The sequence below is a fragment of the Alternaria metachromatica genome (assembly GCF_023757995.1).
Source record: "Alternaria metachromatica strain BMP 0045 chromosome Unknown scaffold_5, whole genome shotgun sequence".
NCBI classification, from domain to species: domain Eukaryota; kingdom Fungi; phylum Ascomycota; class Dothideomycetes; order Pleosporales; family Pleosporaceae; genus Alternaria; species Alternaria metachromatica.
In genome coordinates, this window is record NW_026055496.1 from 246,516 (window position 1) to 258,111 (window position 11,596).

Consider the following 11,596-nt stretch of genomic DNA (forward strand, 5'->3'; position numbering starts at 1 on the left):
CATCACTGACGATTATGGATGCTGCACGGCCGCTTCTGTCGATCGAAGCTATTCCATCATATGTTCCTTGTCTTGAGTTGCCTGTTTCTCCCCAAAGGAAGCACTGCCTCTTCCATTGTAACGGCATCCAGACAGCTCACGGGACAGCTTGTACCGGACGCTCGGTCTGACCTAGGCACTATTCTCTGAGCCTGCAGCCATCCATGTTATAATTGGTCCCTCGACTGGCGATCGGACTGTTCCGAAACTTTCGAGGCAGGCTACTTACGGAGAACGAGCATCGGATCGGCCCACACAGGCAGCCACGGACGGCTTTCAACGTCTTTGCCAGCACGAAATACCGCTCGAATCGCAGCTCGAACGACAGGTTCTTTGCATGTTCATGCGCCGTATCGATTCATGGCTTATCTCTCCCCCATATGCAACCCTGTATGCCACACATGACGCTAAAAAAGATGTGGGGGTGCGATGTGCACTACACTCAGAGCATAACTCAAGGTTTCTCGACCCAACATTACGGTTTTGACGTTTCTCAAAGAGTGCACCAAGAGAGCAAGGAGATCGGCCGGTCCTCAGGGTGCAATTTGACGCGAGTTTCGATATGAAGACAATGACGATCACGTCCATCCGGCCGAATCCGACAAAACAAAACGGACCGACTGCATAAGCAGAGTCACCCAACATGACATACGATCAAGCCCCCAAGGCTTTGTAGATCTGCGTCTCAACGTCGAACCACAATCCAAGCACTTTGGGATCGCCAAACGGCAGGATCTGACTGCAAACGATCCCGCCGACTCCCTTCTCTCTGTCACACCACCACCAGCAGTTCGGGAGCCCAGCCCAGAACCCAGTACTCTTGGACCGACCAGTCGGGCCTCCGTTGGACAGCATGAACGTCAGACCCCAGCCTTGAGGAGGCTTACCCTCCACTGGGTATATGTCTGGAATAGCGTTTGTGAGGTCAGGCTTGGCCGCTGGGATTCCCTGACGACCAAAGTCGGGGAACTGTGATATCTGATTCGTGAACATGAGGTCTACCGTCTCTTTCTTGAGAAGTTGGACGCCGGTCTTGGCCGACTTGCCGTCGTTGAGGAGCGTTGCGATGATTTCTTAAACTCTGTCAGTGGTGTCGTATACATATTGCTTTATGGGCAACTTACGCGCATAGTCTGATGGTGTTGCGAAAGCACCTGCGCCTCCGCTGTTCAGGATGCCGCCAATCTCGTTGCTCGAAGCTTTCAAGGGCTTGAGGAGTAGATGGTCTCGCTCGACCAAGCTGCCATTATGGTTTCGTTGATGCATGGACGCCAGCCGCTTCTTCATATCCTCGTTGGGGAACATGGTTATGTTCTTCAACCCTAGCGGTTCGTAGATGTTCTTCAAGCAGTAGTCGTTTAGCGACATGCCGGTCTTGCGTTCGAGAGCCAGGCCAGCGAAGTCGATATTTACGCCGTACTGCCAGCCCTCGCCCGGTTGAAAAGTCAACGGCTGAAGTATGTCCTTGACGTCTCCGGAGAACTCATCAAACCCGTCCAATACGGCACACAGAGATTCGTTGAAGAATGTGTAGCCAAAGCCAGCTGTGGGTCATGATTAGTGAGAGGATTCAACTTTGCGAGGACGGCCTCGTACCGGTATGCGTTAAGAGCATCCTCAGTGTTATCTTCCTCTTCTTGTCCACCAGGCTACCGTCCTTTTGCAATACTTTCGTCTCTTTCAGCTCCGGAACCAATCTCTCTATCTCGTCTCCATCATCCAAGTGTAGTTGTCCTTGCTCAACAAGCTGCATGCAGGCCAGCCCTGCGATCATCTTAGTGCAAGATGCAATCCAAAACACGTTGTCGAGAGTCATATTCTCGTTGCTTGCAACCCCACGGTGACCAGCGGCGTGCGCAAAGAGTTCTTCGCCATCTTTCCCTACAACAACGACGCTAGTGCCTGGGATAGATGTCTTTGGATCCGCGCAGGCTGCATCAACAGTCTGCTTCAGGTTTTGGACGACTTCAGTGGGCAGCGGCATGGTGAGATATTATAGAGGTACAGAAGAAGTGCTTCGCGTATTCGGTAACACAGTAGGTGCTGTCGGTATGTACTTTTGGTACATCTATATACCGGTACATGATCTGCGGCACCGGACGTGCGGGCGTGCGGGGTGATTGCCATTCGGTGTCGACATCGGGTACTGCCCCTCACGTCGCACATCGTGACAAAGTCTAAACATTGGCAATGAAACTCCAACTAAGAACTCCAGCCATGAAAATCATCCTTTAAGTTTCACGCATAGGCAGGCCAAAACGAAAGCGATGTACGCTCTCGGCGGGTGCGGGCTACAGCGCGCGATGACAGCTAGCGTGCTGAGATGGAGCTCGGCCGAGGCTTCTGCAAGCATCCAAGCGTACGTCTGCGACGTGTCTGCTTTCGCAAATCTGGAGTCGTACTATATTACCATCTCTAGGTAGGTCGCGCCGAAGACTTGAGTGCTCGCCGCGTTTGTCTAGCAGCGCTTAGCTGGCCGTTACCAAATGGTTGCTCAATCTGTCTCGCCCAGGTGATCACGAGTTACCACTACTACTGCGTCTATTCCAGCCCGAACTGACCTCAATACTTGAGTATGCAGACTATCCTGTTTCCACGAAGTGGAACTGTGGTTTGATCATGAGTTGCATTTCCTACTCTGTGTACTTCCCATGATATGCCCACATCGAATGTCTTCGCCATGAACAGTGTAGAAGCAGTCCGCCTCTTCATGACCATTTAATTAGTGCGCAGACGATCCACAGTTATTCGCGAAGTCCAGCATGGCCTCCCTTGACTCCATAGCGATACAAGTCAGGTCGTGCGCGAGTGCTGAGTCCTTTCTTCCACATTTCCAGACCTGTCGCTATCCGTTCCTAAGCGCATATCGATCTCAGTCATTCTTTCCTGCATGGCGGAAACACGGTTTTTGTAATTGTACATGAATTCGAAGACAACTAGAAAAATGCTCAGGCAAGTAGCGATTGCCAATGATACGAAAGGGCGTACAGCCATCGGCCCGCCAGGAGTAAGTACGCCCGAGAAACCGAAAGCACCATACAATGTACAACCAGTACATACTGTAGGAGGAACAGCGCTCAAGTATGGATGAGTGAAGGGGTTGGCGAAGGTTGTGACATTCGGGGAACCCAACGTCGAGACATTGTAAGTCCTATGAGGTCCTAATTCTTCTTGATTTTCTGTATCGCCTGTCTTTATATCTTTGAATACATGCCATCCCATGCAGAGGACGAGGCCCGCAAGTTTGAGGATAATGGCTAGCATTATACCAAATCGAATCGGAAGGACCGTTGGCCAGTCTGTCGATCCAGGGTTCATGCGATGCATGTCCGCTCCATAAGCTATTATGAAGAGAGCGAGAATGACTAGCGATAGACCAAGCTTCTGTGCATAGCGCCATGGGTAGCGTTGTATAATGCTTCTCCAGAATCTTTCCTCGTTGATCATCCCGGAAACGTCAACTATTGCCGGATCTACTCCGACGGCACGTCGAAAATACGTATCCTTGAAGAAGTACCAGCCCATGCAAGCACTGATACCAATGTAGACTAGGACCGTACCCAGAACGCCGGCGAGAATGTTCGAGCAACCGATGGCCTTACCTGGATAAGGGTCCATCGTCCAGTAATCAAACGAGTGAGAGAACGTGAGACCTCCAAGAAGAACTGCATATAGGCCGGGTATGTAAAAGTACCGCCACGGTATGTTGTTGTGGACTTCGAGCGTTACGCGATTTGATGGTAAGGCGTCTTTCATGTTCGGATGTGCGATTTGTTGCAGTTGGAATAATCTTCTGGTGAATTCAAGCACTTAGAGAACTTGAGCATTAGTAGTGCGTTTACAAGGAGGTGCCGAGATACCGGAACGCCTGTATAAGATCTCCTTCATACGTCATCTGACTCCTCGAAGAATACGCGCGCCTATGAAGGATGCAGCTTGGATAAAGGCGGCAATACGGCAATGCGGCAACACTACATCGCGAGAGTAGAGGAGATCAGGCGACTGGCATTCGGGTAGGTCGGTCCTTTGCGAAGGTGAAGTCGTTATTGGCCTCGGGTGGTGCATGCGCTGCAGGCTCGGCGCATTCCAGTTGGTCGCATGTCGCAGTATTCGAGACAGAACCACGACCCCAACTGCAAAGCTTATCTTAGATCATGGAACACGCTTGCTCATTGGCCTTCAGCCCATACTGCCAGACGTAGAGGTGCGCGTACAGTCGTCAAAGGTTTGGTGGTCGCACAATGATCTCGAGATACCGATGGGCGCCCCATCTGGCAGCGCCTAGCTAAGCAACACCCAGTTGGCAGGTACAAAGCCACAAAGCCCGCGACCGTTTCGCTAGATCACTAGTTATGTGCGTTCGCGTCTTCTGTCACTACGTACATTTACGACCTTACTCCGTTATAGCTCAACGCAGCGAAACCTTCGCGAGCTTTTGTCGCGGGGAGTAGCTTCAGCCGTCACCCCTGCATCTTCGCACGCGCGCACACCCACACAATTCCACGACAACTCTTCCTCAATCCACCACCAAGGTAGTGGAATCAATGAAAAGCTCGAAAGCAGACCAGCAAAAATTGCCCCGCCGAGATCCCCGAAGGAAGCTCGTAACAGTCCCATACCGCGCTGTGCAATGCAGACGAGACTGTTAGATGAACCCAATCTTTGAGCTGGGTCATCGCAAGAAGGTAAGTATGCAGAATAAAAGAGGAGGGAACAGCGGTATTTAAGCACTCAGGAGAAGGGCCAGTGCTGGATGCATGTGACCTTTGCACTAGAGAGGCTGACCGCTCTCTGGCGTGTGCGGAAAACACTGCATTGTGGTCCAGCTCCACCGGGCATTGCTTCCGGGTGGCCTAAGCGGTTGTGTTCCGTCTCTGCCGAAGCGGCCATCGTGAAGATTCTCCCAAGCTTTTCCAAGGTCTGTTCTTGGCTGAACGTCATCGAATGTGGAAGAGCGATGAATTCGATGAACAATTTTCACACGCGTCGGCCAAGAGTCGGCATCTACGATACGATCGAGCAGACGAAAGATCAGATCGCGTAGACGATGGAGTATAAGTTGCTGGTCGCGGTGGAACCGCAGAGCCAAGTTACGTCTAACCAAACTCCTTCAGAATGATCTTTGGTGGTGCAGGCCGGCTTTCTCTCCTTGCGTTCGCATCGTGCGTCTCGCTTGGTAAGGCAGCAACACTGTTTACCGGTGGGACAGTAATTGGTTGGGACAGTTCTGCCAATCATCTCGATGTTATCAGGAACGGTTCTGTGTTGGTCGAGAACGACACCATAACCGCTGTATTCTCTGGATCATACAATGGAACTCTGCCGGCTGACCTGGAGGTCGTCGATACCACCAACGACATCATCTCCCCAGGCTTCATAGACACTCATCGTCATAGTTGGCAAACGGCCTTCAAGACCCTGGGATCGAACACGACCTTGATGCGATACTTTGAACGCTATGGAACCGACTCGCCCGCCAATACATTTTTCACGCCCGAGGATGTGTACATTGGACAGCTCGTCGGGTTGTACGAGGCCCTGAATGGCGGTGTCACTACCATTCTGGACTACCCTCATTGCACCTGGTCCGCAGCGCACGCTATGGCGGCGCTGAACGCGACGTTCGAGAGCGGTGTTCGGACTGAATTTGCCTACTACTTCCAAGACTACGCGAACTTTACCGTCGAAGGGCAGGTGGACCTCTTCCGCGATTTGGTCAACGATGCGCGCTTTGACAGCTCGCCTACAAAGCTAGGCATCTCATACGATGGTTTCGCTAGCACCAACAGGAACCAAACGCGCACAATTCTTGATCTAGCAATGTTAGTACGCACCCCACGAGAACGAGCACATAACTAACTGTTACCAGTGAGAAGAACGTATCCGTAGTTTCAACGCACGCAAATGGCGGTGTTTATGGCGCTCCAAACTTCCCCGAGGTCTTGCACGAATTCGACTTCCTCAACCAATCCATCCCGATCGTTTTCGCACATGCCAGCTATCACAGCGCGACCGACGCGCAACTCCTGCGACAGTACAATCACTATATATCCACCACCCCAGAGTCTGAGATGCACTACGGTCATCTGCACCCAAACAGCCACCTCATCATGGACCAAGTGGCTCTAGGCATCGACACACACTTCACGTTCTCGTCGGATATACTGACACAAGCGCGATTGTGGCTCCAGAGTGTCAGGAAGATCCTCTACCGCGAAGTTGTTGATCGACGCCATCTTCCCGCCGAGAATCCCATGTCTGTCAACCAGGCTTTCCTTCTCGCGACTCGCAGCGGAGCGCTCGCACTGCGACGATCCGACATTGGTATCCTGGCACCTGGAGCTAAAGCAGACCTACTGGTATGGAACGGGCGCGCTCCGACTGTACTTGGCTGGACCGATCCGATCGCTGCCATTATGTTGCACGCGAACGTAGGCGACGTCAGGCATGTCATGATTAACGGAGAGTTCAAGAAGCGAGACTGGCAGCTAGCCGTAGCTGGATACACAGCGCTGCAAGACCGCTTCTTGGAGAGTGCGAAGAAGATTCAAGATCACTGGAGGGAGATGCCGCTGCCAGTTACCGAGGGCGAGGCAAACAATGGAGTGGCTTACGAGAAACCGATGATGGCGGATATTGGAAGAGGTGATGGAACTGGGTACGGACCTTTGTTCGTGTAGCACGACTTTGGGTATACTTGGGATAGATAATGACTTGTAATGTAGATGCTTAATTAAGAACATAGTATATAAGACTGCTGTTCACGGGCCCAGTCTTGTTTGACTCGTTCGTCTCCGGTATGACAGCGAAACGTGGTAAGAGCCTAGTACTTTCCACCAACGTGCACTTTCCACAGGAGCCGTGGATACTATGAGTGACACCGCTAGTCTTCGAAGAGAGTTCGAACCGCCCGTAGCCATTCATCGGGATTGTCCTCCTCCCTCGCCGCAGGTATAGTCTTATAGTCGTTCCACGAGTAATCTGTCTTATACTCATCTATATCACGCACATCCCACACCCCCAATCGAGACCTCATAGCACGTAAGAATCGCTTTGCTTTTGTGGACAAGAATTGCGGGACTGGATAGTGGTGCTGGACGATTGTGACCCGTAAGGCCTTCTTAATCCGCAACAGACCTGCTAGATCTTCCCAAACATCCTCGTTGTTGATGAAGGCGTGGTATCGCCCAGAAACCGAGTTGTACAGTGAAACTTCATAGTTTCTTTCGTACGCGCTGCGTTTGTCTAATAGCAGGTTGAGCTGCTGTAGATGCGGAGCGTTGGCGATTGCACTGAGAAGCTGACGGATTGCGCGATTAGACGGAAGATCCGTCCGACAGAGGTTTGGATTGATGAAGTCTGGTTGTAGATCGTAGTCAGATACGTTCGACGAGTGCTGTCGCCGAAAAGGAGGGCGACGAATACATCCCCGGAAAGGTGCCGGGATTGTGAGCTCTTTGAGATAACGGAAACTGGATCGAGGGAGGCAAAGTAGGCTGCTGCAAGCCATACGCCCGGATATGAATCGGAACTGGTTTTCGCCATACAAGACATCCGTTGCCTCGGTGTAGAATTGCGTGCAAGTGCGTAAGAGGGCAACACCACGAGGGTTGCCATCGCAAGATCGAAAACTGATGATACCGTCGCTAGGGAACACGACAGGCCCCGATGATACGAGGATGGATCGATAAATCTCCACGCGAAGCTCAGCAGGCAACGAGAGGAAAGGTGACGAGCCGTTGATACTGGCGTGTTGATGAGCGCCGCAGCTTCCGGTAAATCTGGACTGAGTCATGTCGTCGTAGTTCGATATAGGGTGAGAAACAATAGTTGTGATTGGTGAAGGCACAGGAGAATCGAACGCGACGGAATTTTTGAAACTGGTATGAGAAGAGATTTCAAGGTAATGCCATTTGGTAGCGAGAAATCTCCACGTGTACCGGCCGTCCAATACCTCTACATACATATCGACTCACTTGTCAGTACGTCGTCTTTCCAGTGTGAGTACAAAGATGGCTCTTCATACAACCTGTCGAGATTGTGTGACGTATAAACACTCATGATCCGCAATACCAGCTTCGTGAATCCGCAAAATGTGGAGCTGAACGCAGATGCCTCTCTCACTGTGCCTCATACCATCAGATTCAGCGGACTTGCCTCGATTCGAGGAGTAGGAGAAGGGTAAACAGCATTGAAAATTAGCATTGAAATCAGGAATAGAAGGATCTGCGGACATTAGGACACCGTGCGACAGTCTGATATGGCGAGGCTTACGGGCAACCCAAGGAATATCGCATGCAGGCGTGTGACTGGATCGGGAACAATAGTATAGATGCCATAGGAGGCAAGGTGAACCAAGAGGGGTACAGGGAGAGCTAGGAATACTCGATTGGTCGTTGGATGTGTGGCAGAGGCGAGTTTCGAGAAAGCGGCGGAGGTAGCTACAAGGATTATCATGAACAACTGTATATGCTTAGTGCTTCCTCTGGCTAGTAAGAGCGAGTAGGCGCTCAACTGGTAGTTCTAACAAGCAGATAGGGTATATCTGCGACTCGTCGGGTGTGCCGGATAGGGTGACGTAAATGCTCAAAATGAGCGCGAAAAGGGTGCACATGATAGCCAGTGTTCCCAAAACGCTGGTCATAGTACTGTCATCACCACCGGGGGTGGTGACCGGCCGGGTTGGCGAGCGTGCGCCTCTCTCGGATGCGGGAGGTGTAGCTATCGGGGTGGACATCTCGCTGCTGAGTCGTACCATTCTTAAGGAAGTCACCTGCAAGGAGGTGGTGAAGGGAGATGGGATAATCGATGGCTGGAAGTCAGGGATTTTGACTGTGCCATACATTCTCCAAAAATTCTCGAGGGTGCTGTTCTTGGTAGCGGGAGGCTTGCGCTTCGCGAGGAACCGCGGGTGAGCCAATGACCCTGCGCTCAATTGCCAGCGATTACACGGCGAAGAGGCTGCAATCTCACAGCGTGCACTTCTTCGAATGCGCCCACATGTATTTCAGAAATCGCCGTGGTTCACCAGAGACCAAAAAAGCTACAATGTTCCACCGCGAACGAACTAACGTCCCTCGCTTGGTACGTGTCATAACCTGTGCTGCAGTCTCTTCATTCATGAAGTCTCGTAATGCTAAACGACCGATGACATGTACTCCAAGCTTGCCTGTGCAGCGGCCTTTACCTCGTCATCGAAATCTCCTTGAGACAACTCCTCCAAACGTCTCCTCCAAAACGACCATCGCTCAGCTCCATTCTGGAATTCCCTTGCTTCGTCTGGTATTTGACCCCTTGACCAATCCCCTAATCCCTTCGTCACAACTTTGTCGTAGATTTTGCGCCCATTGTACTTGAGCATAAATGAGACGGCGGGAATGTGAAAGTCCAGCTTGATTTGATCGTAGGCAGTAGCTTCATCTGTGGCAAGCTGCTCGTCGCTCTGGTCGATTTCTTTCTCGAGCGCTCGGATGATGAGTTTAATCATAGCCTCATCCATCTTCAACACGTGCTTCGCAACCAACTGGGCTTCGATATCTTTTCCCTTTAGATAAGATTTCCGTGCCAATGCAAGCAAGGTTGCGTCGGAATACTGCCGGCAAATTTGGCCTGGCTGGATGTCTGCGCCAGTGCTCTCGTCCCAGGCCATGCCAAAGTACGGGAATTTTGCCCATGTGAGCTGTTCTCCCACATGGTTAAGAGCCTCGCCTTTGTGGATCTTACCCGGCGCCTTCGCGATCGCATCCAGTAGCGTAAAGATCTCCGGGACACGTGTGGATGGCCATTCCATGAGAGCGTCTATGATAACTCCCCATAGGTTATCAACAGCCAGGAGATGATCAGCATAGCCTCCTAATGCTGGTACAGGCGAGGTGGACAGTGGGTGTGTCATGGATAATGCCGCCTCATCTGCAGTAATGTGGCCATCGTGGTATGCTTTCAATGCGTCGACCTCCGTAGCAAGCCAGTCGCGAAGGCTCGGGTCATGGCTCTCGACAGGACGCTGCTTCTGTCGCTCAAACCATGCAGGGCTGACATTGTGCTCATCTTCTCTGGGTAGTTCAAAGCTGTCGTGATATGACATGGCGGCGTTGGGTTGAGGTTGAGAAACGTTCCACACTTCAGGGTATGCTTCGCCTGTAAGTGCGCTGTAGGAGAACGAACTGCCTTGTAATCATAAGCCCACGCCTGCGCTTTGTCCATTCCTCGCTCGGTTTGGCAAAAAAGAGCGGTAAGTTCCACGGTGCAAAAAATGGCAAAAACATACAACAGCGGGGATTCGCTAGTGGTCACCCACCTAACTACTAATCCGCCGGTATCATGCTTGTATATGGCTGAGCGGACGGGAAGCCTAATTTTCATGATCCTATGGTCGTATGTGAAGGAATAGACCATTGCAGCAGTATATGATGACGGTCGTGGACTGCGGCGGCAAGCAGGCGGGGGCTGGCATGTAGCATGAGCCGCAGCATCGTATCCACCTTTTGCATCAACAAGTAATGTGTGGTCGGAGATCGTAGCGAGGATGGAGGAACGCAGTGGATTGATCGTATGAACTGTCGTACAGCGAAGAAACGTGGAGCGCTGATTGCGAACGGCATCGGTGACGCACGCAGTATGCTAGATTCACAAGTAAGCCAGAGGGTGACTATAGAAAGCTTGCGACATCATGTGTAGTTGTCCGAGAGTGTCGACGCAACAATGCGGAGGAAGAGGAGAAGGAGGCTGTTGGGTTGTGCTTGCAACGAGCGGCGCTGGGCGCGATGGGTGCGATGGATTGCGGCACAGTTAGGAGGCGTCATCCTTGTGCGCCTGTAGGTGCGTTTTTGTTGCTATGGCACACCTGAGTCACTTTTGGTGTGTCGCAAAGGAGATGTGGTGGCTTATGGAAGTATCGCGACGTACGCGACAGAAAGGCAGTCGCGTCGTGTGGGTGATTGCGACAGGCCACGCGAAGAGCCCTGGGGGACGTCGAGATCGCCGCTAGGCAACGGGGTCTACTTCCGCACCGCGCTCGCTATTTCCTGGAAATAACTGGATCTAAAGCTAACGAGGCGTTGCTTCATACTCGCATCTAGCAGCGCCGTGCTGGAGCTGCTGACTTGCAAGTGGCATCGGGCGTCGTTGTAAAGATACGGCGCTACTGTAGGTCGTGATGCCTCAACTGCCGCGCAAGCGAATCAGCAAAAGTCCACAGGTCTCACTCAGACGGTCTCTACGATATTCGACAGCGAACATCTGACGCAGAAAGTGCGCCGTCACTTTCTATCCTAGGATCAATATGATCGAGCATGCAAGATAGAGCGTTGAGCTCGTCTCTAACGTAAAGATCGTAATTCGACTTGGCTAAACCGATATCAATGTGCCCCATAGGAAAGGAGCTTCAGTCTCGCTAGGGTCTTCGTTTCTCCGAGTACGGATCGTAGTCCAGCCCAAGAAGGTCAGGATGAGAAAGTTCCACATCCATATTGTGCGAACGAGACCATCTCTTCTTTCGCCCCAGCCTCTCGATCCAGGCGGTGCACATATTCTGCACATGATCAATGGCATATGCCAG

At 51.8% G+C, this 11,596-nt stretch overlaps 3 protein-coding genes across 3 annotated transcripts; 1 reads left to right on the top strand and 2 right to left on the bottom strand.

Annotated features, from left to right (window-relative positions):
* Positions 1-693: 693 nt before the first annotated feature.
* Positions 694-2,023, bottom strand: J4E83_003018 (uncharacterized protein; the record flags this gene model as incomplete). The annotated part of the gene is made up of 3 exons (XM_049329958.1): positions 694-1,112; positions 1,164-1,583; positions 1,636-2,023. The coding sequence occupies 3 exons, from the start codon at positions 2,021-2,023 to the stop codon at positions 694-696; spliced, it is 1,227 nt and encodes a 408-aa protein (XP_049190454.1).
* A 3,131-nt stretch (positions 2,024-5,154) lies between these two features.
* On the top strand, positions 5,155-6,719 carry J4E83_003019 (uncharacterized protein; the record flags this gene model as incomplete). The annotated part of the gene is made up of 2 exons (XM_049329959.1): positions 5,155-5,861; positions 5,909-6,719. The coding sequence occupies 2 exons, from the start codon at positions 5,155-5,157 to the stop codon at positions 6,717-6,719; spliced, it is 1,518 nt and encodes a 505-aa protein (XP_049190455.1).
* A 2,456-nt stretch (positions 6,720-9,175) lies between these two features.
* On the bottom strand, positions 9,176-10,123 carry J4E83_003020 (uncharacterized protein; the record flags this gene model as incomplete). Its single annotated transcript, XM_049329960.1, has 1 exon — positions 9,176-10,123. One exon carries the CDS (start codon positions 10,121-10,123, stop codon positions 9,176-9,178), a length of 948 nt encoding a protein of 315 aa, XP_049190456.1.
* Between the last annotated feature and the right edge of the window lie 1,473 nt (positions 10,124-11,596).